Here is a 21,338-nt window from a genome sequence, read left to right on the forward strand (position 1 = left end):
CACATTTTGTTTGTTCTCCCACACCTCCTTTGTTGTTCATCTTCTTCTTCGTCTTCTGAAGGAGCTTGTTGTCTTTGGAGTCACAAATTTAAACTGTGGTCGAATCTAGAAAACCCAAAAAAAACAAAAACCAGGATTTAATACAGCCACTTTCATATTTGTTTTTTTATTTTACTCTACAAATATCAATCTCAAATCATCCATGACTCACCATCTGGAAAAAGTGGTGATTTACAGCGGATTTCTCTCATCTTCTGGTCAAAAAGGGCCTTCATCTCCCTCTGCAGGGTGCCCTCACGCTTCTCTGCATCGGCTGGCAAACAGGAGGGCACAAACTCCAGGCTGTCGGTGCTGCCGCCGCTGCTGCTGCATGTGCTGTCCGACAGGCAGAGACCATTGGGTATGTGTCTCACCTGGTTACTGTAGCTGCCACAGTTTTGTGCTCTCTGTGTTTGCCAGTGGAAAGCAGGTTTGTGCTTCACCATCGGTGTCTGAGGAGAGGTAGTCTGTTTTCGAGGGCAACTGCGTGAGCGGACCTTTGTTCGTATGGGGGTGGGCGGTCGGGGGGTGGCTGGAGCCTCTAAGGTCCGTCTCACCCTTGCGGGGGATGCTGGGGGGATAAGTGGAGGAGGTTTGGCTTCAGGCTGGGGCAGAGGCTGTGGCACGGGCTCAGGCTGAGGGAGTGAACCGCTCTGACTCGAAGCTTCTGGTGGTCGCTCGGGTTCAATTGCAGTTTGTGGTTCTACTGATAATTCCTCAGATGGTTCAGGCTGCTCTGGTTCAAGTGTCTGAAGTGTCTCCTGCTCAGCACAGTTTGACTCTGTTGGTTCATTAAGTTCATTCTCCAATTCTTCTTGAATTGGATTTTGGCTGTCAGGAGCAGGACCATCAGGGCAAGAAGCCTGGGAAGAGGACTCAAGGTCAAAGTTATCCGCTATCACACAGGGAGCAGGCCCCATGTGGTGGGAGTCAGTGGAGGACATCCGGCTGAAGATCCCTCTCCTTGTCTCTGGTGGTTCATGAATTTTGACTCTGTGAGCACGCCTCACTGGCTCACTCATGGTTCCTTTGTGGATGGCAGCCTTGGCTGCTGGCCCATGTACCAGAGGAGACATTTCCCCATTCCTGCTGTCCTGAGAGATTGTATCCAGATCCTTGCGGAAGTACAGAGCACGTCCATCTTCTGAGGACAGGACGGAGAAGTCTAGAGAAGGCTGCCTTTGATGGCCCTTTATATGCTTCTGAGCTGCTTTTCGGATGTGTTTCCTGGCAGCTTGCACTGCATTTGAGGGTTTGATCTGTTTTACAATGGACACAACAAGGTTTTAAGATATACTTAGATGAAGCTGAAATTAGATGTGTGTTTGTTATTTTGAAATTACTCACCTTTCCTGTGATATCATTGATAGCGACATGAACAAAGATGGATGACTCTGCCATCCCCTCCAGGTACACATGCCGATAACCTACAAATTATGCATTAAAAAAATCATGTTAAACTAAATTTCTTTCATATTTAAAGAATTTGGAAAATATGCTTCTTGCACGGAATTTACTGATTGACATGTTAAGTCTCATTTATTTTTTCTGTATGAAAACTGAAGTGTACAAAGGACATTTTTAAGAAGGATTATGTGTAGGACTGGGTGCAGCAACTTCTTGGAGGCTTGTAATTACTAAGTTACTGTGAGATACATTGTGTTGATAAGTGAGTTTTAGAGCTGCTGGTATTTTGTGATCTTTTGGAAAGAGCCTGTTTCCAGTCTTTATGCTACACTAAGCTAACTGGCTGCTGTCTGTAGCCTTACTGACTGGGCAGATATGAGAGTGGCTTCAAGCATTGTCTCTCTCTCTGTATGACAACAAATAAGCATATTATCCAAAATCTGATTTTTTTTTTCATTACAAAAGATATTTTGGAAAAGTGTTCTCTGAGCACACTCACAGTAAAATATGTCCATCACAGATATCATTTTATGTACCTGGCATAATACTGGTGAAAGCTACAGTCCTCTGTCCAATGAAATCTCGTCCAATAGGATCATGATCCCACACCTGGAAACGCACCAAGGCGATCTGTGGCATTTGAATATTGAAGACGAGGGTCTCCTCCCACATTGGGTTGAAACCTGAGTGACAGAAAAAGGGAAGTTACACAGAGTTCGAAGCACAGAAGTTGACTCGGTTTGACAAACTTTGAATTGCAAGATGGAGTTTGCACAGATACCATTATCATCCACCACTCTGGTCTGCTGCTTGGAACAATCAACAGGTAGACCGATAATCTCAACCTCCACAAAGGGATCAATAATCTGAAAGTGTAAAAACATGAAGAAAAACAGAATTTTAGTGATAAAATTGTTTTTTTTAAAGATGTTTCTTAATGATGTAGCCACGATTTTATGCCAGTGTATTTTGGCCTCACCTCTCCTCTGTCCCCAAACATTGAGTCTTTAGGTTTGGGGAGCTGCTGTCCACTGATGATCTTTAGCACTAACTGAGTCTTTCTGTGTCCTGGTAGAGGATCATCCAACATGGGGTTAAAGGCAGCTGAGAAAAAAAAAACAAAAACAAGAAAAGTTACACTGTTTTCACACAGGGACATCTGCCATTCACTCTTCACACACTGTAATATACACATACCTTTACACATGCACTTAGGTTTCAGGATATATCCACAGTTTCCGTTGCTTGAGAACTTGGCTTGGTTCAGTTCAAGCATACGTCCCTCTGTCTGATAGTTCATTGCAACTAAAATGAAACACACATTTATACAAATCAAGAGCTGCTACAATATTGAACAGACAGCTTTTGTTATTTTCTAAAATGAGGCAAGAGCCTATTGTAGTCTCTGATGGTCTTACCCATGTGACACCCTGCATTCCAGTATGGTTGTGGGTTGAAGTTGCTTGAGTCCACTCTGTAGTTGGACGGGTAGACTCTTAGAAGCTGGCGCTGGTTGAAACGCACTAACCTACCTGGCTTCAGCTGTAAGATCTGGTTCATAACAGTCTCATTGAGGGATGATACCTGCCAACTGTTCGCAAATGCTGCCAGATAGAAACAAGATAGCATCAAGGATCCATTCTTAAAACTAACAATGAACGGTAGGATATACTTGTGGTAAACAAACAAAAAAAAACCTAGTTGGATGTTCACTTTAATGTCTCTTGAATTTACCTTGAGTTTCTATGTCATGCACACGGACAGATTTCGTGTATTTGACCAGGTCAGACAGAGCTCGAGACAACCTCATCGTTTTTCTCTTCCTGAAGAAAGAGTTATAGTAAGTATTAGTGTATTTGAGAATACTAGGAGCATTAGATTGCTGGAATTTCTTAATTCAATAAATGACTAACAGTCTTACTTGGGATGATAAACAATCTGGGCCCTTTCCCTGCTGCTGCTGTTGTCCGACTCTCCATCAGACATCGCTTTGTTTTTTACTCGAATTCTCTTTTTCCTCTGAAAAAGATCATTCAAAAAAAGTTTCAAACTAGTCTAAACAGTAAGCAAATTTTTACTAGCATATTTATCAGAGGAACTGTGGTTGAAATTATATAAATGATAAAAAGGCTCGGAAAGTTCTGTGAATGAGATTTTAAACAATAATACATCAGCAAACAATTATTTTCTATCTAAAGATATAGTGCAGTAATGACGTCCTGAGCAGAAAACAAAGTCACAAACTGGGTAATCTGAGTTTCTCTGTATCCTTATCTGATCTGGCAGCGCATGCGTGTTAGTGCGTGTACGCGTGCGTGTTAGTGCATGGGAGTCCTATACAACTGTTTATAAACACACGGGACCGCCCACAGGTCAGGTGAGATGCAACGTAGCCCATGGCTACTACTAGCTCAACTCCTGGTGGCCTGTCAAAAACATCCATAAAGTTTTAAAAGTTTTAAAAGCTTTTACTGGCTCCATCGGTGTCTTAAGGGTCCTCCTGGCTCTGGTCCCAGCTGACCCTGGAGCCTGTACCGGCTTGGCTTTACTGAGGTGGAGAGACCTACGAGCTGCTAAAGGGCTCCAGCTTGACTCCAAACTGGCTTTTCTTCTCTTCAATGTGTAAGTAACTTGATGGCTACACAATGTTACTTGTCTGTTTTCATTAGTGACCGGCTACAGAAGGCATGATTACGTGAGCTAACTTGCTGTTAACCGTATTATGAGTTTGATCTGCAAAAATGTTGCTATCGCGAGCTAACTAGCTTACTGCCTCCGTTGCCATGGAGCATATCGCGGCACTGCTAGCGTGGGCTAATGGTTGTGGCTGGAGTGTTTGTTTTTGTTTTGGCTGTCTTGTACACATGGTAGCTTTTTCTTCAGTTGTGCTTCTTGCTGTGTGTTTTGTGGCTGTTTCCACTGGGATTCCTGGATGACTGAAAACGTCAAGGGAGGGGAGTCGGGGTCGTGGCCAAACCGAGGCTGGAGGTGTGGCTGACGAAGCAATTGTTTTGGTCTGAGATGCTGGTGGTCTAGTGCGACATCTAGTGGCAGTAACGATCGTTTACACAACCCTTCAAAAGCTTGACAATTAACAAATTTCAGACCTTTCGTTTGAAGCTCCTTATGATCGATCTGCCAAATCGTCTCTTCTTTTTGGGCTGATTGGCTGAAGTAACACTATTCCCATCCTGAAACAGTCAAACATAATATATTAATATCTATCTATCTATCTATCTATCTATCTATCTATCTATCTATCTATCTATCTATCTATCTATCTATCTATTTATGTATCTATCTATGATTCAAGGTTTCACTAGCCTGTGGGTTATCATCATCATCATCATCTTCCTCCTCTTCCTCATCACCCGTGTCTTCATCAGACACATCACCTTCCTCTGCATCTGGGTCAAGGTTTGCTGGCAGCTTCTTTCCCTGAAAAAACATTGTTGTTCATTGAGTCATGTTTTCACTTTGTGTGAGTCCTTTCAGCTGAGCAGTGAAAAGAATACTCTGTTTTGCTAAAAACAATTTTACCTTGACTAAAACCTTCCCTTTGAGGATCTCAGGAGAGGGCAGCTTCTTGCATTCATGCACATTGACATTGGACAGGTCCAGTTTGTCCTGCAGCACCTCTCTCAGATGCTCAGCCATTTTTTTCTGCTGAGGCACAGTGCAGTGGTTCTCTATGGACAAGATCACTGGGTATCTGGGGAGAGGGAGGGGTGAGGTGATGACAAATGAATTACTGAGCCAGCATGTTAAACAGGCCATAATACAAACTGTATGAATATCAGGACCAGGAGCACTGACTGTGATTTCGTGAAGGCATATTTGTTGATTGTTTCAATAACATCTTTGAAGAGGATTTTGGATGTCAGGGTGTAACCATGATGTATAATGGGTTCTCCATCTGGCCCATCCCAGCAGTCCACTGAAAAAAGAGAAAGAGAGTACATTACCTGGACTGTGAGGCCTGTATGGATATGAAATTACAGTGAAGAGAGCTGAAGTTCAGGGTTTTGCAGGCTCTTACCCTCCACACAGCGACAGCCAGCCTGGAGAACATAGGCATACATTTCCACTCTAGACTGAGACAGCAGCTGGTCTCCTGTCAAGTAGGTGTTATGTGATGTGGCAATAAAGTAGTTACAGAGAGGCTGCGTCATGTCCTGGTTCACCTGATTGTGCTCGGGGTTGAAGATATCGCCTGCAGGACTCCGCATGTAGTTTGTAAAACCTTAAGGAAGAAAGTTTCAGACCAGGTGTTTTGATTGTATGTCTATGTGTAATGTCTGGTCCAAGCAACACATGTGATGTTACTGATACTTAATTTGCATATATGCATATATGGGAATTTGCCATACCATCGATACCCAGTACCATACGCTGCAGGTTCTCAGGACATGGCTCAAACTTTGCCACTATGTCGATAAGGTGCTCTTTGGCCAGGCCGCGCATCTGTAAATAAAACAACTTACTCAGAGTTTTACACATACAGTATGTTGAGTCAGTTCAGTGCTTTTATGATGAATTAGCAGCCTTAGAAAATGTTCGGTTTACATTTTTAGTAACTGAAGTTCTTTTAAATAGAGGGCTTATAACTATTTTTCACTGCTTTCCGTTAACTTAAATTTGAGAGGCTCATATCAGGCTCTGCCACAAACAACGAAAAATACTATAAAGAGAAGTAATTAAAGATGTAAATGCATTGAATGGATACTGTTTAACAAAAACTGACCGTGAACCATGTGTCAAGAATGGGGTTTGATTTAATGAAAATCATAAGTATAATAATTGAAAAGAAAAAAACACAATAGGATGTTCCTTTCACCTGAAATGACAGATCTATGTGATTATTTTTACTTAGTATGTTGTACCTTCTGTTCATTTTCCAGAAAGCGTGCAAGGTCGTGGAGATCCATGACTTCTTTCTGATTGCTGTAGGAGATCATTATCAGATAGAGGTCTCTGCGTGTGGAAATCATCTTATAGAACGAACAGAATTCTTCAAAACCCAGAGAGCCTTGGTTCTCGTCTGTGTCTGCTTCCTACAGATAGTGACAAAAGTCTTTTATGAGACAGACATAACTCTTTCAGTACGTGTGATTTGAGATAACCACCCTGCCAAAGAAAATATGTACCACCATATATACCCATCTGAAGGCTATATCTCTCTGTCACCATCAAACAAGATGGAGTTCTTTCACAGAGACTATCATCATCAGGAGGGGGGACAGTGAGCTGCTGAACTAAAGCAATATTACAGTGCAGCTGAAGCCATCTGTTCAGCGGTGGCCATATGGCCTTCCTGTGGCACCCTCCTGCCAAAATACCGTATATACATATTTATCTGCTGGCTCCATCTCCTTTTTTTTGTCTCACTGCTTAAATGACGAAAATGATGTGAAGATCACATTGAGACTCGGCTTCTTAAGGGAACACCGAGGATTTTCCACCGTTAACCCTCTTCTTTGGCTTAAAGGTTTTAACGATTCTTTCACCCCCGTTTCTTTCCTACACCAGTTTGTTCTCCGAGGAAGCGGACCTGTGCTTTTCTGGTTTAAAAACATTTTGTGCTATATGCCATGTTTTGCCATATACAGACCTCTCTATTTATTTTAGCCATGCTATCAGTGTGGCGTGGCTGTGTCAGTGGAATTCTGTTGGTCAGTCCACCACTTTGGTCCAGACTGAAATGTCTTAACAACAGATGCATTGCCATTACATTTTGAAAAGATAGTCATGGTACTGCTACTGAAGTCCCCTGACTTTTTCTCTAACTCCACTATGAGTTTGACATTTGTGGTTCTGAATGAAATGTCTCAACAAATATTGGATGAATTGCCTTTAAACTGCCAACATCAAGTTGGTTTATGACAAATAACTATTGACAATTAACTAAACTAATGCAAAACTAATGCCATTCTCATTTGTCTAAGTAATACTTTTGTGCTGACTATTGAACATTAGTATCCTAACATACTCAGTAAAGATAGTGACCATGGTTAACACCAGCATTGCAAGCATGCTATGCAGCATTTAGTGCATAGCACAGCTGCTGCTGACTAAAGCTTCACAGAGTTGGCATCTCTGCAGACTCTTAGTCCTGTTACTTTATTTTTTTGTTACTGTGCATTACCAAGGTAGAGTCATTCATGCCACAAGATAAATCATGCAGTTGAATATAATTATGTTTTGCAGCCATGCAACCCAAATTGGATGAATCAACATTTCCTGTAAGAAGATGCTGTATTAGTGATACTAGATTACTAAATATACAAAAGCTCAGAAGTAGCTTTGATGGTGGGTCTTGGTTGTAAGTCTTACCTGAAACATCTCCCTGACTTTCTGCTTGGGTAAATTCACATTGAGTTTGTGGAGCAGCTGGTGAACCTCTCCAATGCTCAAGGTGCCATCTCCGTTTTTGTCGGCCTCAGAGAAAGTCTGCTGTAACCATGTAAGGCTGCAGTTAAGGTTCATGATCAGGTCAGTTAATTTGTGTTGTTCTATTGTTCAGCTTGTACAACTGGTCTAATTATTCAGTTCAGAGTGTGTTATCATAACTGTTAGGCTAAATAATCAGTTGAATATGAAGTGATGTATTTGTAGCGGTTAATCATATTGTCATTTAGACATTGAACATGTGCACGAGTGGCTAGATAAAGGATATTGATCACGAGTGCGTTGCCTTCGGGCCAAACTGTCTTCATCACTGATACCAGCCATGAGGTATTTCAGCCCAGTGATCCAGGTGCGGGCCTCCTCTGCGTTGGTGGAGACAAGGTCCAGGGACTTCACTCGCTCCCCATAGTAAATACTGAAGCAGCAGTTTGGGTCGAAACGGTTGTCTGCGTATCGCCTGAAGATCTCAGATTTTTTCCCCTCACAGACTTCATGGATGGAATCAATAGTTACTGAAACAGATAATCAAGGAAGGTTGTACTGATCATTGAGAGCTTTCCATCATTTTAAATTACTAAGTGTTTGGTTGGAACAGGTTGGATTGCCCTCAGACTCTATTTGTGCTGAAAAACTACTTGTAAATGTCTTCGTTTATTTCTGATTGCCTGCATGTAATCCCTTTCAGTCCTTTATCAAAAACAGCATTTTTGTGTTGCTTCCATTTATCCGCTACTCATTAGCTTCAAATATAGATGCATTGTACAATTTCTTTTTCAGGTTAACCAGGGCTATTTACAGTGAAAATGAAGAAATATTTGATGTAAATAATTGCCCTTCGAGATTTATAATGGATTATATACAGTATATATGTAGATTTTAGGTTTGCTTAAAATAATGCTGTAATAGAATGCATTTTTATTGTAATTCACAGGGTATCAAATACAATAGCTCATTACAGAACAGAGATAACAGAGCACAAGATGAAAGTGAAATTATCTTAGCATCCTGTAGGCCCACTGAGAGAAGAGGAGGTTCAATCTATTTATTACCCTCCTAATCTTTGATAGATCTAATTTGTCTATTAGCAATGGTGATTTTAAAGCAGTTACGCTCTTGACATGTGAGCACTGCTCAATAGTTTGATCTTGAGCACAACCTCAAAACCAAAACTATCCACAAGAGCAGCCTGATAAATACACACTCAGATGTTCAGCTCTGTAAATTCAGAGTAGTGATGGCTCACTTTTGGCCTTGTCGTGTTTCCTGGAGGGCCGCCATCGGATGCAGGATTTGTGCTCGTCCAGGTAAAAGAATCGGACCAGTCCTTTCTTCTTCCCCTTCAGCTTGGTCATCTGAGTGCCAGTCTGCATGGTGCACATACACCTCTCCACTACATGAGAGCACAAAGAGAAACATTATTGATCAGTGGTCAAATGGTTGTGGGATGATCACATTGTTATTTATTTAGTCCAAACATCAGATGAAGTCCATTCACATTGTGTTTCTGTGAAGTTTATAAGTGAAATGTAACATGTTGGTGCTTAAGATTTTCCATTTTCCCACTGATTTAGTCAAGAGTGTGTAATGTGAAATGCTGCCGTACGTGCGTTGTGATTTTGTGAAGGAAGACATTATGACTAACTCAAAGGAATCCCTGAAGCTACCGAGACAAGTAGGGGTTTACCATCAAGCACTTGTTTGTGAGATTATAGGCTGCGTCACACAGGGATTTAAGTAGCTGTTTATGTGTTAACGATAAGAAGCACAAGAAGGAAAAGATACACAACCCTAAAATCATTATTGTCCAAAAACAAAAACAAATCAATCAATTATCAGCTGCCTCACAAAGATTCAAATTATTTGTCCACATTTCTTTGTCCAAATCTAAATGGTGGGTCCATAGTGCTTGTACTAAAAAAGCATCTCAGATGCAACAATTTTATTGTAACATTCAGGCCATGCTTATTCATGGTGAAGTGGTGTGATTGTTTTGTGTGCTGAGAGTAGGTAACCTTTGTTTGTAATCTGAAGCTCAGATTGATGTGACGCAACCTGGCACATCATTCAGGCTAATCCTTAAGGATTGTCTACTGTCCATATGCCCATTATCTACTCACAGGCCTCCCAGCTTCCCTGCGTCTCTGTTCTGTTTTACTGTAAGTGGAACACCCATATTTTGGATGCCATTCACAAGAAGATAACATGTTAACATAGTGTTTAGTGAGTTTGTAATGGTTAGTTTCAAATTCATAGGTTGTTGTTTTAATATATCACATTAATTTCATACGTGTCCAGTTATAAATTCCCTTTTACAAAAGTTTACAGCTTCTGCTAAATAACCTGTTGACATTCTGCAGTAACATTCAGCATGTTTTAGATGCTAGTAGGGACATTTCGTAGGCTCTCTGTCTTTTTTTAATCTGCCCTCCTAAAGGTAACCAATGACCTCTCTTCAGCAGCCTACAGGGGAGAAAGAGCACAATTTTAATTCTTTTAAGACTTAAGTGCAGCTTTTGAAACTGCAGATCATGGCATTTTAATTGACCGTCTTAAAACCTGGGTTGGCATGAGGGGTATTGCACTTAGTTGGTTTTACTCCTACCTTTTAGAAAGAACATACATGTGGCGTACTGCAAGGTTCAGTTTTAGGCCCAATTTTATTTTCTATCTACATACTTCCACTTGTCCAAGTCATCCAGTGCGTCAAGACCTTGTGACCCAGACAGTCTGCTGTAATATATTATTGTTCAATCCACCAAACCCCATTAATCCCATTCAGAGTGCCCTTGGTCCCCTGTCTGCCAATATGAAGTCTGTTGCCAGTAGTTTTGAACAACACATCACAAAGGTTGTCCAGTCCTGCTTCCTCCAAATGAGAAACATCTCCAGAATCAAGCCAATACTTTCACACCCTGATCTGGGAAAAGTCATTCACATATTTATCTTCTCTGCAACCCCCTCCTCTCTGGCATAAACCAAAAGTCACTCTCCTGTCCAGAATGCAAAATTATTTAATGAGTCATTGATGAGTCTTACCTATCTGACCCAGTCTCCATTTAGGCTGTGCAACCACGCTGCCACCAATCCAGAAAAACTCCTCTGCGAGTCTGGATATGGATGCTTTCTGCCAGAGTTTTGGGGAGCTCATTATGGACGGGGTGGGCGAATTCAAGGGGCTCGAGGCCTGTTTTGCCTGATGGAAGGAGCCCCTAGCCAGCGAGGGGGAGAAAATTCCTGATGGCAAAGATCCCAAAGACTGAAAGGTGGTCTTCTTGGGTGACAAAGAGGACAGTGGCTGGCTGCAACCCAGCCCTGGAGACAGAGGTGCCATCGCTGGGGTGATGTTCATCCCTGAATCGTACATTTGAGTCCGACTATCCCGTCCCATTCACACTACATGAACCCACCTTCCTCCTCATTCTGCTGGGCTCTTCAGCAAAGTTTCCTTATAGGACAGCGTCTCTCATGCAGCTTTTAAAGTGTCAGCATATCCTCCTCTTCTGGTTAAAGTATCCCCACATGGGATCAGGGAACAATATTCCCATCCTGAAGGTTCATTCTCCGTCATCCTGTGTTAATTGATCCAGTGTAGTAGCCATGGATCCTTTGTTATTTATTTTTTTTGCACTGAGAGACGGCTTGCGGAGAGGAAGTGTGCAACATGTGTCAGTCACTAAATCTTCCTCAAGCTGTAATCCTGGAGGGAGGCTTCAGCCCTGCTTTCATGGAGGGATTTTCACGCAACCAGTAAGCCTCTGAAGAAACGAGAATGGGAAAGGAAGGTTCACATATTAATTTAACTAAGCTTATGGCAGTCCTAATCATTATAGAATATAGAAATTGTACTTTGATACTTTTAATTAACTGTTATTAGGATATACAGTATTAGGATTTAAGGTCACACTGGTGCGTTAGACTATTAACAAGCAGGAAATATCCACTCTTCAACTGTGTGCAATGATTTCCCCCTAGAGGTGACTGTGTGACACATAGTACATGTATATATCTACATCATGTAACTATAAACAAGGTGATCCACTGATATTTAAAACATTTATAAGTAGAGCTACTCCACAAAAGACTTATTTGCTCTTTCAAACTTTCAGCTTTACTTTAAAGACCCTACACACTCATGGTAAACTCACACTATGTCTTTGTGAATCTTGTGTGTTGTACCTGTCAGGTTGGGATAACTTATACCTTTATCTATACTTTCTATCAGTCTAGGGATATGACATAATAGACCTTTTCCGGCAGACACAGGTGTCATTAATAACATTAACGATGGCTCAGTTCAATTAAGTGTCCCACTATGTTATTCCAGAGAGCCAGCACACACAATACCAGGATCTCTGCTAAGTGGAAGGCAGCCATCGTTAATGCTATTAAATACACCTGTGCTGTTCCTGCTTTGACAACTCAAAATGTCTGTTCGTAGCTTTGCTCCATCTGAGCAGAAACCTAATCAGCCAGAATAAGTAAAAACACCTTTGTTGGGCCAACAAAATTATCATTAGGGAAACAACAACTAATAAATACTAAAGTTTCATGAACTTGGCTGAAGACGCCACAGATCTAAATTGCTTGTAAGTTATCAGAGTAGAAAAAGCACGGGGCTAAATAATCAATTTAATGGTTGTTGAATTCATTTACCTGCTTCAGTTTCAGGGTACTGGTGCAGTATGCATGCTGTCATACTGTCATGGTTTACTAACAACAAAGTTATTAGGATTCATCATTTGTACCAAATTTCATGGCCATCCAACCTGCTGGTGGCACTGAAGGAAAAATCAGATGATCACCATTCATTCCCTGGGGAACATAAATTATATGTATACATTTTTATGGTAATCCATCCAATAATAACAATTGTAGAGACATTTCAGTCTGAATGCAACACTGACATCACTAGAGCTATGATGCTAGCATGGCAAAAAATGCATCAAAACACACACAAACATGCACAAACACTGGTTCCATTGCGGTGAAAATGAAAAACACTTCTCAGAACCATGTAGGATTGACTTAGATTTTAATGGGTATTATACAGGTTTTCCGAAGGAAAAAGAAAACATTGAAATAAGAGGCAAGTGAAACCCCACTTCCAAACCAAACTACAACAGCATCAGCTAACAAAATGGATATTGCTATTACACTGTACCCAACAAATACTGAGTGAGGGTATCATAATGATAAGACATAAAAGTGTTTCTTGCCTAAATATACGAGAGCACCTATAGGTTGAAACCATGAGAAGGTGTTGCTTCTACTCTATCTGATGAGGGAGCTGGAGGTGCTGAGAATTCAAATCCATTTTTCAGTTTTTGGTCTGTGGTGTAATATATAATCTATAATTCATCAAATAATAAAGATCTTCTCAAATAAACAAAATCAAGGGAGAAATTATAATATTCTGTTTCATGTGTCAAACCTACAAAAACTACTGATAGGTCAAGTTCACAATTATTTATGGTTTACATCCATTCTGGTAAATGCCCTGTGATTGCAATGATACTCAGGGATACAACAATGAAATTGCAGTTTTGCAAATCCAAATATAGTCTTTTTGGTTTCAAGTAAGAGCAAAAAATAATATTCATAATCAGTTTAAGTCTGGAGCAAGCAAACATACGAACAAATATCTTATTTACAATATCATTGTATTTACATCAGAGGATACTGAGGGAAAGTGTGTTAAATTCAAAATTCATGTTAACTTGTGTTTTGAAAAATGTAACAGGGAGTACAATGCACAATGCAAGGTTCTTTTCTTTAAAAAGTGCAATTCCTTTTCTTAAAGTAAAAAAATATATATCCATATTTTGTATATATGTAGAAATGTTGTTCATATAAACAGCATTTGTTGATTTAAGAGCCCTAAAACCAGTGACTAAAAATGAATGCTTTCTGTTGATAGGCAGCAAATTATTATAGAATATAAATTATTTTACAATACTCAATAGAAAATCAGAAGTACCGCATTTCAACAAATACAGACAGCTATTTAAGTTTTTTTTTTTTCTTTTAGGAGGGCATTTGTAGACTTATCTGCACTAATGTGGGCAAGAATATTTACTATTCATCACATGGTTCGGTTGCAAAAACATTACTGGAAAACAATGTTCAAACAACAAATAAAGTTGCATCATAATATTAAAAAGTAACACTTCCATAAAATATCTAAAGCATAAAACAGTGGTGGACCTGAAGGCAGCCCACGTAACCTCCAATACTTCAGGTTTATAAAATACAAAAGGTAGACAAGCTGGTATACACGCGTACATGTTTGTTTATGGATGTTTTTTCTTGCCTGTGGAATAACAGTGCTGCGCAAGCAATATTTCTTAAAAAGTACATCCTCTACACAGTTATAAAAAGCAAGCTGATATTAAAAGTAAATAGTGGTAAACTGGTGTCTCTTGATTCCAGTGGTCTGCAATGACACCTTTGAGTGTACCAATATTTTGTGGCACCAAGAGTTTTATCATCTGCTCACGTTTCACCAGGCGCAACATGTTTCTTCCCTTCATATTCAAGTAGTGTTATGTGGCTATATTTGCACATCTTAGAATAGCTTATACCAAAATAAAATCCTTGGACAGCGTCAGGTGTCTAACCGAGGGCTCTGACGTTACTGGAGAGATGTGTTCATCACTGAAGAAGTCTTTCTTAGTTTCACGCTCGACAACATGCTGAGACATCATGCTACTTTCCAGTTCATTTCATTAAATTCATATATTGTCATAATAATATTGATTAATATCATATCATATTATATATGACAGATTTTTCCTCTACAAAATTGACTTTGCATTTTGCTGAGTCTCATTTCCCTAACAGGAGGTGCAACAAAGTCCTTTATCATGCTCCTTTTGTTTGAGTCCTTTTCTCAAGTTTTGTATGTGCAACTTTAGGATCCATTGGTAAGTTGTGTGGTCTGTCTGTGTGTGTCTGTGTTAGCGTCCTTGGAGTCTCCAGGAGAGCTGCCGTTGGCTTGCACCGCCAGCTGGACTTGCAGATCTTTAACAACACTCTCCAGGCTCTGCCGAGCTTCTCTCTCCCGCTGAAGCTCTTGCCTCAGCTGCTCGCGATCGGCTTCCGCTTGCTGTAGCTGCACATGCAACTCTTCAATCTGCACAACACAACCCAACACGGAGAGCAGTCAGTATGAATGAAACGCACCAAAGTGACAGGATCAACGATCTGTTATCTTTTAGGGATCTCAGCCGTCTTGGAGACATCTTACCTGAGTGGAGTACTTGACCCGGAGACGCTCAGCCTCACAGCCTTTGTCGCAAACGCGCAGCTGTCTCTCCATCTCCAGTTCTCTCTTCAGCCGCCCACAAGACTCCTCCGCGTCCCTCATCTTCCTCTCCCAATCCACACGAAGGCGTTCAATCTCCTTTCGCAGGTTGCGCTTGGCTTCGATGGCCTCACGAAGACGGCCTTTCTTAGCCACCCTCACGAACTCCAATTCCTGTAAAAAAACATCAGAATTATTTCATGTTTGATACACTGATATTCACGGAGAGATTACTGTAACGTTGTACAGTATTCCACAAGAACAGGATGTGATACCTGCTGAAGGCTCCGTTTAGCTTGCACAGCAGCTGCCAGCTTCTCCTCCTGCTTAACTCTCATCCTCACAATCTCCTGCAGCAGCTTTTCCCTGGCTTCTTTGGTGTCCAGGCCTGCATACAGCATCTGTTTCAGGGTGTCTATCTCTGGGCAAACGGGCCCTGACAGCCACACAGGCCCCTCCTGAGCTCGAGCAACACTCTGAGGGGTCAGAGTCTGAGACACACCGGTGCAGGCTGATGGGGGAGAAGCTAAGGAGGAAGGTGGCACTGGACCTGAGGGAGAGAAAGATTTCTCATTAGTAAGACATCCATTAAAGTTCAAAAATGTTGTGTTAATTCTCAAAGAATTAGCCGAGGTGGAAAGGTGGGCTGTTTTTGTGACAAAGCTATCAGCACCTATAGAGAAAACAGTACTTAAACTAAAAGGTTATCACCAAATTTTTCTCAGGCTTAGAATTATATTTTGTATGATAAAGCACAGCCTCCCAACCCTTTTGTTCAGATGTAACACCCCAGCCCTGTAATATGAACTCAGCTGCCCCTTATTCAACACCATTGAACCTTTGAACACCACTGAAACAATTGAACCTTCACTGTTTAGGTCAGTTTCAAGTTTGCATTCGTACTATACTTTTAGATTTTGCTCTTGTATCGCCATCTTTTATTTCTCTTGTATTTCTTCAATTTGACACCAGGGGGCGCAGTTGCACAGGAATCACCCTGAGCCGGCTCTACTATGGCTCATTTCCTGTGGGGTTCACTATGTGTAATAAAAGTTGTAACAGTAAAATCAGTATCTTATATGGACTGACTCTTGTAATGTTCAACCTCTCTGAGTTATTCCAAACTCCAGATGATGGGTGGTACTCACGATCATCACAGTCATCTACGTCAATCTCTCCATCTGTGTCCATATCATCGGCTCGGTTGGTGGTACTGGAAGGGGACGGTTTTACTGCAGGTTGTACTTCCCCGTTATGCGGCTCCTGGGGCGGCCTGGACATGGCTGGGGGTCCCCTGCCAGGAGCGTGGCTGTCCCTGGGATTGACCGGAGGGGCCAGAGGAGCTAGTGTAAGATTAGGAGCCGCCAAAGTCTCCTGATTCTTAGAGTAGGACCTATGGAAGCAATAGGGGTACATTTGAAGCATTTCACTGCTTATTTGTTCAGTTTAACACATATTATGTCTTTAAAATGGAAACTATAACTGCTCTCAGATGACTCACCTCTCCACCTCATTCTGAGTAGCTGGTTTCTCTTTTTCTGCGGCTTTAGGAGACCAGGGGCGGAAAGCAGAGGGCCTCTGTTTCAGTTGGACCTGTTTCAGGTCCTGGAACAACAAACACAACAACAAGCTTGGATAAACCCACAGTAAACTACCACTGGAACATTAAATCAGCCGTGACGAACACACTCAAAGGCCCCTCTTCATTTAACAAAGCCAAATGATCAGGTCATACATAGGATGATAATGTGATGATTCAAACAGACAACGGCTTTTACGTCACCCTTTTGATGTTTGAGTTTAACAGCAAATCCAGTTTCACTCTAGCAACACGGACAAAGAGTGTACAAACCTTGTGTGCAGACTTTGAGAGGGATTGTAACCAGTCAGGTTTCCTGTCTTTGTCAGCTGATGGAGACTGTAATTTATCGAATTTGGACCTCTTGGCAGGGACCGGGCTGGGAGACTGAGGAGAGCAAGAGAGAATGGATGGTTAATCATCATCATGCTTGCAGAGATAAAGTGCAGATATTACATCATGGAGTACAGCGGATATTTCAAGAGCCCACAACTTCTAAAAATGATACTGTATGACTGTAAATGGCATTATTCATAAGCAACACATGGATTTGTCAGAACATGGCTTTGTCCAAAACTGATTTGTTTTTCATTTCAGTCATTTAATACTTGCAGGAAAAGAGCCGAGAGTCACAGAAAGGTGGAAAATAGATGAAAACAGTAGAGAAGTCACAGAGAGGGAAGGAGGATAGAAGATGTGTCTGTGTAAGCATTCAGTCTCTGAGCTTGGCATGTCTGCATGTTTGTGTGTGTGTGTCTGTGTGTGTGTGTGTGTGTGTGTGTGTGTGTGTGAGAGCAGGACTTTGAGCTGAGCAGACACTCAAGCTGGTCTGGCTGGCAGCCAGTAGGGCTACATTGCTCCCTGCCAGGCAGAAGAGGCGCCGTCAGGTGGAGCAGATCGACTCCCCGAACCACAGAAATATTGCAATATAGAGACAGAGGGAGACAGAGGGGGAGACGAATTAAAGTAATTGCACTCAGATCTGACAGACGATTGAGCTGAAGTGTTCAGTGAGAATTACAAGTTAACGCAGGGCTGCAGATGCATGTAATGTCTGCAAGAGACTGTGCTTGGAAAACCTGGAGAGGAAAGCATCTGCCTTGTTAAGTGCCACAAAATAGTGAATCTCGGGAGCTTTTTCTTGTATGTGTTGTACATCTGTGTGTGTGTGGCAAGCTCCAGGGTCATGTGTTGAGGTAGCTAACCTCAAGAGCCCTCAGGTCTGCACTTGTCAGACAGAGGATATGTTTACCTAGGCAGGCGCAGAGGCCAGCACAGACCTGCCTGCTGCTCTCTTACTCACTACTATGACATTCTGCCTCCAGGAATGGCAAACACTCCCATCTCCTCGTCTGCGTGTGTGATTCAAGACAAATGATTACTCTGTCTACCTTCAAAATCCTCAATGGAAAACACTCCTTCGGGGTTGCATGTAGTTGTGAAACCTTAATCGTTGCTCACTGTAATCACCTCAAGATGGAAATTAATGACAAACCTCATTTTGCATTAGGTGAGAAGCCTGTTTGGTAATGAATCATGTCTCACAGCTTTTTAATACAATGCCAGACGCTTGAATGTGTGTGTGTGCGCACACAGCTATGAGTGGGTGTCGGGACGTGTGGGTAAGTGGGTGTTTGCGGGTGTAGACATGCATATGTGTGTGTGGGTGGGTATGTGTGTGTGTGTCAGTGTGTGTGTGTGTGTGTGTGTGTGTGTGTGTGTGTGTGTGTGTGTGTGTGTGTGTGTGTGTGTGTGTGTGTGTGTGTGTGTGTGTGTGTGTATCTGGTACAAGGTGCTCAAGGGTGAAGGTGTGAGTCAGGTCTGCAACTGCATACCTGAACTACAGAAACCAAAGTCTGCTGTAGTTCTGAAACAAATTTATTTATCAGGTTCAAGCTTCTCAAAAGTGAGAATTTTCAGTTTTTTCTGTTTTATATATATTGAATATTTCTGAAGGTTTTGGATTGTCGGTGTTAGTGTTTTTTTTTTTAGACTTTTCTGACATTTCATGGACTAAATTATAAACGGACCTTTTAAGAAGTGTGCTTATTTACACAGCTATGGATTATCTTTAGCATTCACTTGTCTGAATGCTCCGCTATATTCACCAGCTGTTTTGTGCTGGACAAGTAGTTGCAGCCAGACAACTTTAACAATGAGCTGAAACTCACCATAAAGCTTATTACAAAAATTGTGTTTAAATACGCTCTATAACTAAAGTGACTGATTACAAAAAACTCATCAATCCATTAACAGACGACTAAGATAATCCCTAGTTGCACTCCTAGTCTGCTGTACAAAAAATGATTTACCACCTTCTAATTTCTTTCCTGTCTCTTATACTATAGGGTGGTAGCTGCATGAGGTATACATGCTGTGTTTGTCTGGACACGCCCCTCATGTCTCTATGACTCACACATCTCTCTACCTGTCTAACCAGTCACCGCATTACACACGCACACCCATTCATACACAGCATACTGTTTGGTTTTGCTACTGTAGGTTAATTCTCTTAACCCAGACCTCCTGCTGACTCTGTCCTGCCCAGCACTGGTGACTCGGCCCCTCACCTGCCTGACTCAAGGCCAGTGGTTTTCTAAGAACTGCTGCCCTGGTGTAATCAGACTCTGTAATTACTGACATGACTGTTGTTTTCCCGACAAAGGATGTCTGTCTGTCTGGTGCTATTTCTACCCTGAGGTTTGCAGCTCCAGGAAGGCTATGAGTGCTAGACATAATAGAGTCAGAAAACAGACACTCCCAGACACCACAAGGGACCTGCTGGCTAAATCTGACACTGACCTCACAGGAGAGCAGCCGCACGGGCTTTACTCACCACCACATCATAGACATAGCATGGCCACGAAGTCATAACACCCTCCTCACACATCCTACTGCCTAGCAGGTCCCACTGAGCCAGATGATAGGACATCCCTCCCTCCCTCCCTCCCTCCCTCCCTCTTGCTCGCTGTGTCTCTCTCACTGCTAAGAGAGGGAGACTTCCTCTGAGGAGTTTGCTTTGGCTGCGTCCCCTGTGGGAACTGAGACTTGAGTGGGAGGGGGGTGGGCCAGGGGAGTGGGACCACAGAGGAAGCACTGAGCTGAAGGAATGTATACTTGAAGGCCAAGTACAGCCTCCCCTTTAAGACTCCATTCAAGCAATGCCCTTTTCATCTCCCTATTGTATGATATTTCTTTGAGGCGCTGTAATGAGGGAGCATTTCAAAGCGAACCTGTAGGCTAAATACTGTCTAATAGCAGCTGGGCAAGAGAAGACATGGTTTATTTTTTAATTAGTACCACATAAAGGCGTGGTAATACCGGGATAAGCCTCAGCTATTTTCATGCTGGCATGGCAGATAATCACAGAGACAACACATGGCAAACATATCAATATCTATTCTAAGAGCACAGCGTTTGACCTGCTTGAAGAATAATTTGTCGATATTGTGCTAACTGGAGCGTGATGGGGATTCAACTGTTATTTCACTTGAACATGGAGCTAATCAACGATATTTGATTATTGACCACTGACTAAATCAGCTCTGGTATTTGGTTTTTAGGAAATTAAATTAAGTCAAACCATGATATCTTGAGCCTGGTTGGTTGAGAGCTTCACGATAAAAGACCCAAGCCACAGATACTGGCGATTAAAGGGTTGAACCCAGGTTCAGATATGTCTGTCTCTGAGATTTCTCTGAAAAATTGTCATGTGTTGTGCAAATGTTTAAACTGCAAACACTTATCATAGGGAGTATTTTCTCAGTAGAGAGTATTTCCAGTTGCTGCCAGACATAGATAAGTAGGAGCCTGAGCAGAAGACGCAGAAGGCAGGAGAGACAGAAGCTTGGGATAGGGGATAGGAGAAGAGGGAAGAGGTAGATGATTTGAAAGGGATGAAAGAAACAGAGAGACAAACAAGATGGCTTAACTAGGTATGAGGCCTGACAGGTGTGTAAAAGGTGTGGTTAAGGTGAGGCCCTTTCTCCTGAACTGACATTTAGGAATTATTGTGGTTTATATCACTGCATTCTGAAATGTAAGCAAAAAATAAATACTTAAAAAAAAAATTTTTTTTTTTTTTAAATAAAAACTTTTGAAATTTTCATTTTTGAAATAAAATGAAAAATAAATAATCCTTTTCATTTAAGGAACATGTTGACATTTTGGGAAATATACTTTTTTCCTTATTCTAAATAAGAAAATAGCGAGCCTAAGAGAAGTCGTGAGCTTTAGAGGTGCTGAAAGGTGGATTTTGTTACCTAGTCAGGCAAGATGTTTTTCCCTGTTTCCAGTCTTTATGCTAAACTCAGATAAGCTAAATTAAGCTAAGCTATAAAGTGAATATGTGTATTTCCCAAAATGTCAAACTATTCCTTTTAATATCTTTACCCTCCACCTCCTTTATGTAATCTTGACTTGTTGACATGTCTAAATTTTTCTTTCTCATGGGAAAGTCAATGACGGCAGGCTAAAATCGAAACCTCCAGCATCTGTTGTGGCACTAAAAAAACTCAAATGAAATCATTGGGAAACAAAACAAGGGGCAGCACTTATCTACTGAGACAAAAATAGTTTCCCCAGCTGAACTTCCTCGGGCAG

The 21,338-nt window shown here is 41.6% G+C and overlaps 2 protein-coding genes across 2 annotated transcripts in view; both read right to left on the bottom strand.

Annotated features, from left to right (window-relative positions):
* Nucleotides 1-17: 17 nt before the first annotated feature.
* Nucleotides 18-11,203, bottom strand: plch2b (phospholipase C, eta 2b). The gene is made up of 22 exons (XM_056388641.1): nucleotides 11,161-11,203; nucleotides 10,891-11,088; nucleotides 9,098-9,244; nucleotides 8,123-8,366; nucleotides 7,780-7,909; nucleotides 6,330-6,500; nucleotides 5,817-5,910; nucleotides 5,486-5,689; nucleotides 5,263-5,383; nucleotides 4,987-5,158; nucleotides 4,767-4,884; nucleotides 4,309-4,382; nucleotides 3,368-3,465; nucleotides 3,181-3,269; nucleotides 2,865-3,050; nucleotides 2,644-2,751; nucleotides 2,426-2,550; nucleotides 2,228-2,312; nucleotides 1,983-2,129; nucleotides 1,387-1,466; nucleotides 212-1,298; nucleotides 18-105 (listed from the first exon to the last, which is right to left on the bottom strand). Exons 1-22 carry the CDS (start codon nucleotides 11,201-11,203, stop codon nucleotides 89-91), a joined length of 3,738 nt encoding a protein of 1,245 aa, XP_056244616.1. The 3' UTR covers nucleotides 18-88.
* A 1,666-nt stretch (nucleotides 11,204-12,869) lies between these two features.
* Nucleotides 12,870-21,338, bottom strand: part of skib (v-ski avian sarcoma viral oncogene homolog b) — a 37,468-nt gene continuing 28,999 nt past the window's right edge. The window contains exons 2-7 of the mRNA XM_056397483.1: nucleotides 17,010-17,123; nucleotides 16,659-16,762; nucleotides 16,306-16,550; nucleotides 15,433-15,707; nucleotides 15,101-15,331; nucleotides 12,870-14,986 (exon numbers count right to left, since the gene is read on the bottom strand). Of these exons, the coding sequence (XP_056253458.1) occupies nucleotides 14,765-14,986; nucleotides 15,101-15,331; nucleotides 15,433-15,707; nucleotides 16,306-16,550; nucleotides 16,659-16,762; nucleotides 17,010-17,123 (1,191 nt within the window). The 3' untranslated portion in view covers nucleotides 12,870-14,764. The remainder of the gene's footprint in view (nucleotides 14,987-15,100; nucleotides 15,332-15,432; nucleotides 15,708-16,305; nucleotides 16,551-16,658; nucleotides 16,763-17,009; nucleotides 17,124-21,338) is intronic.

This window comes from Seriola aureovittata, chromosome 2 (assembly GCF_021018895.1).
Source record: "Seriola aureovittata isolate HTS-2021-v1 ecotype China chromosome 2, ASM2101889v1, whole genome shotgun sequence".
NCBI classification, from domain to species: domain Eukaryota; kingdom Metazoa; phylum Chordata; class Actinopteri; order Carangiformes; family Carangidae; genus Seriola; species Seriola aureovittata.

Excerpts from the sequence above, each read along its gene's own strand:
- plch2b (XM_056388641.1), bottom strand. The coding sequence starts at position 11,203 with ATGAACATCACCCCAGCGATGGCACCTCTGTCTCCAGGGCTGG. Across the intron at positions 6,501-7,779 it reads AAGTCAGGGAGATGTTTCAG|GAAGCAGACACAGACGAGAA; the intron begins GTAAGACTTACA and ends CACTATCTGTAG. Across the intron at positions 5,911-6,329 it reads TTCTGGAAAATGAACAGAAG|ATGCGCGGCCTGGCCAAAGA; the intron begins GTACAACATACT and ends TTTTATTTACAG.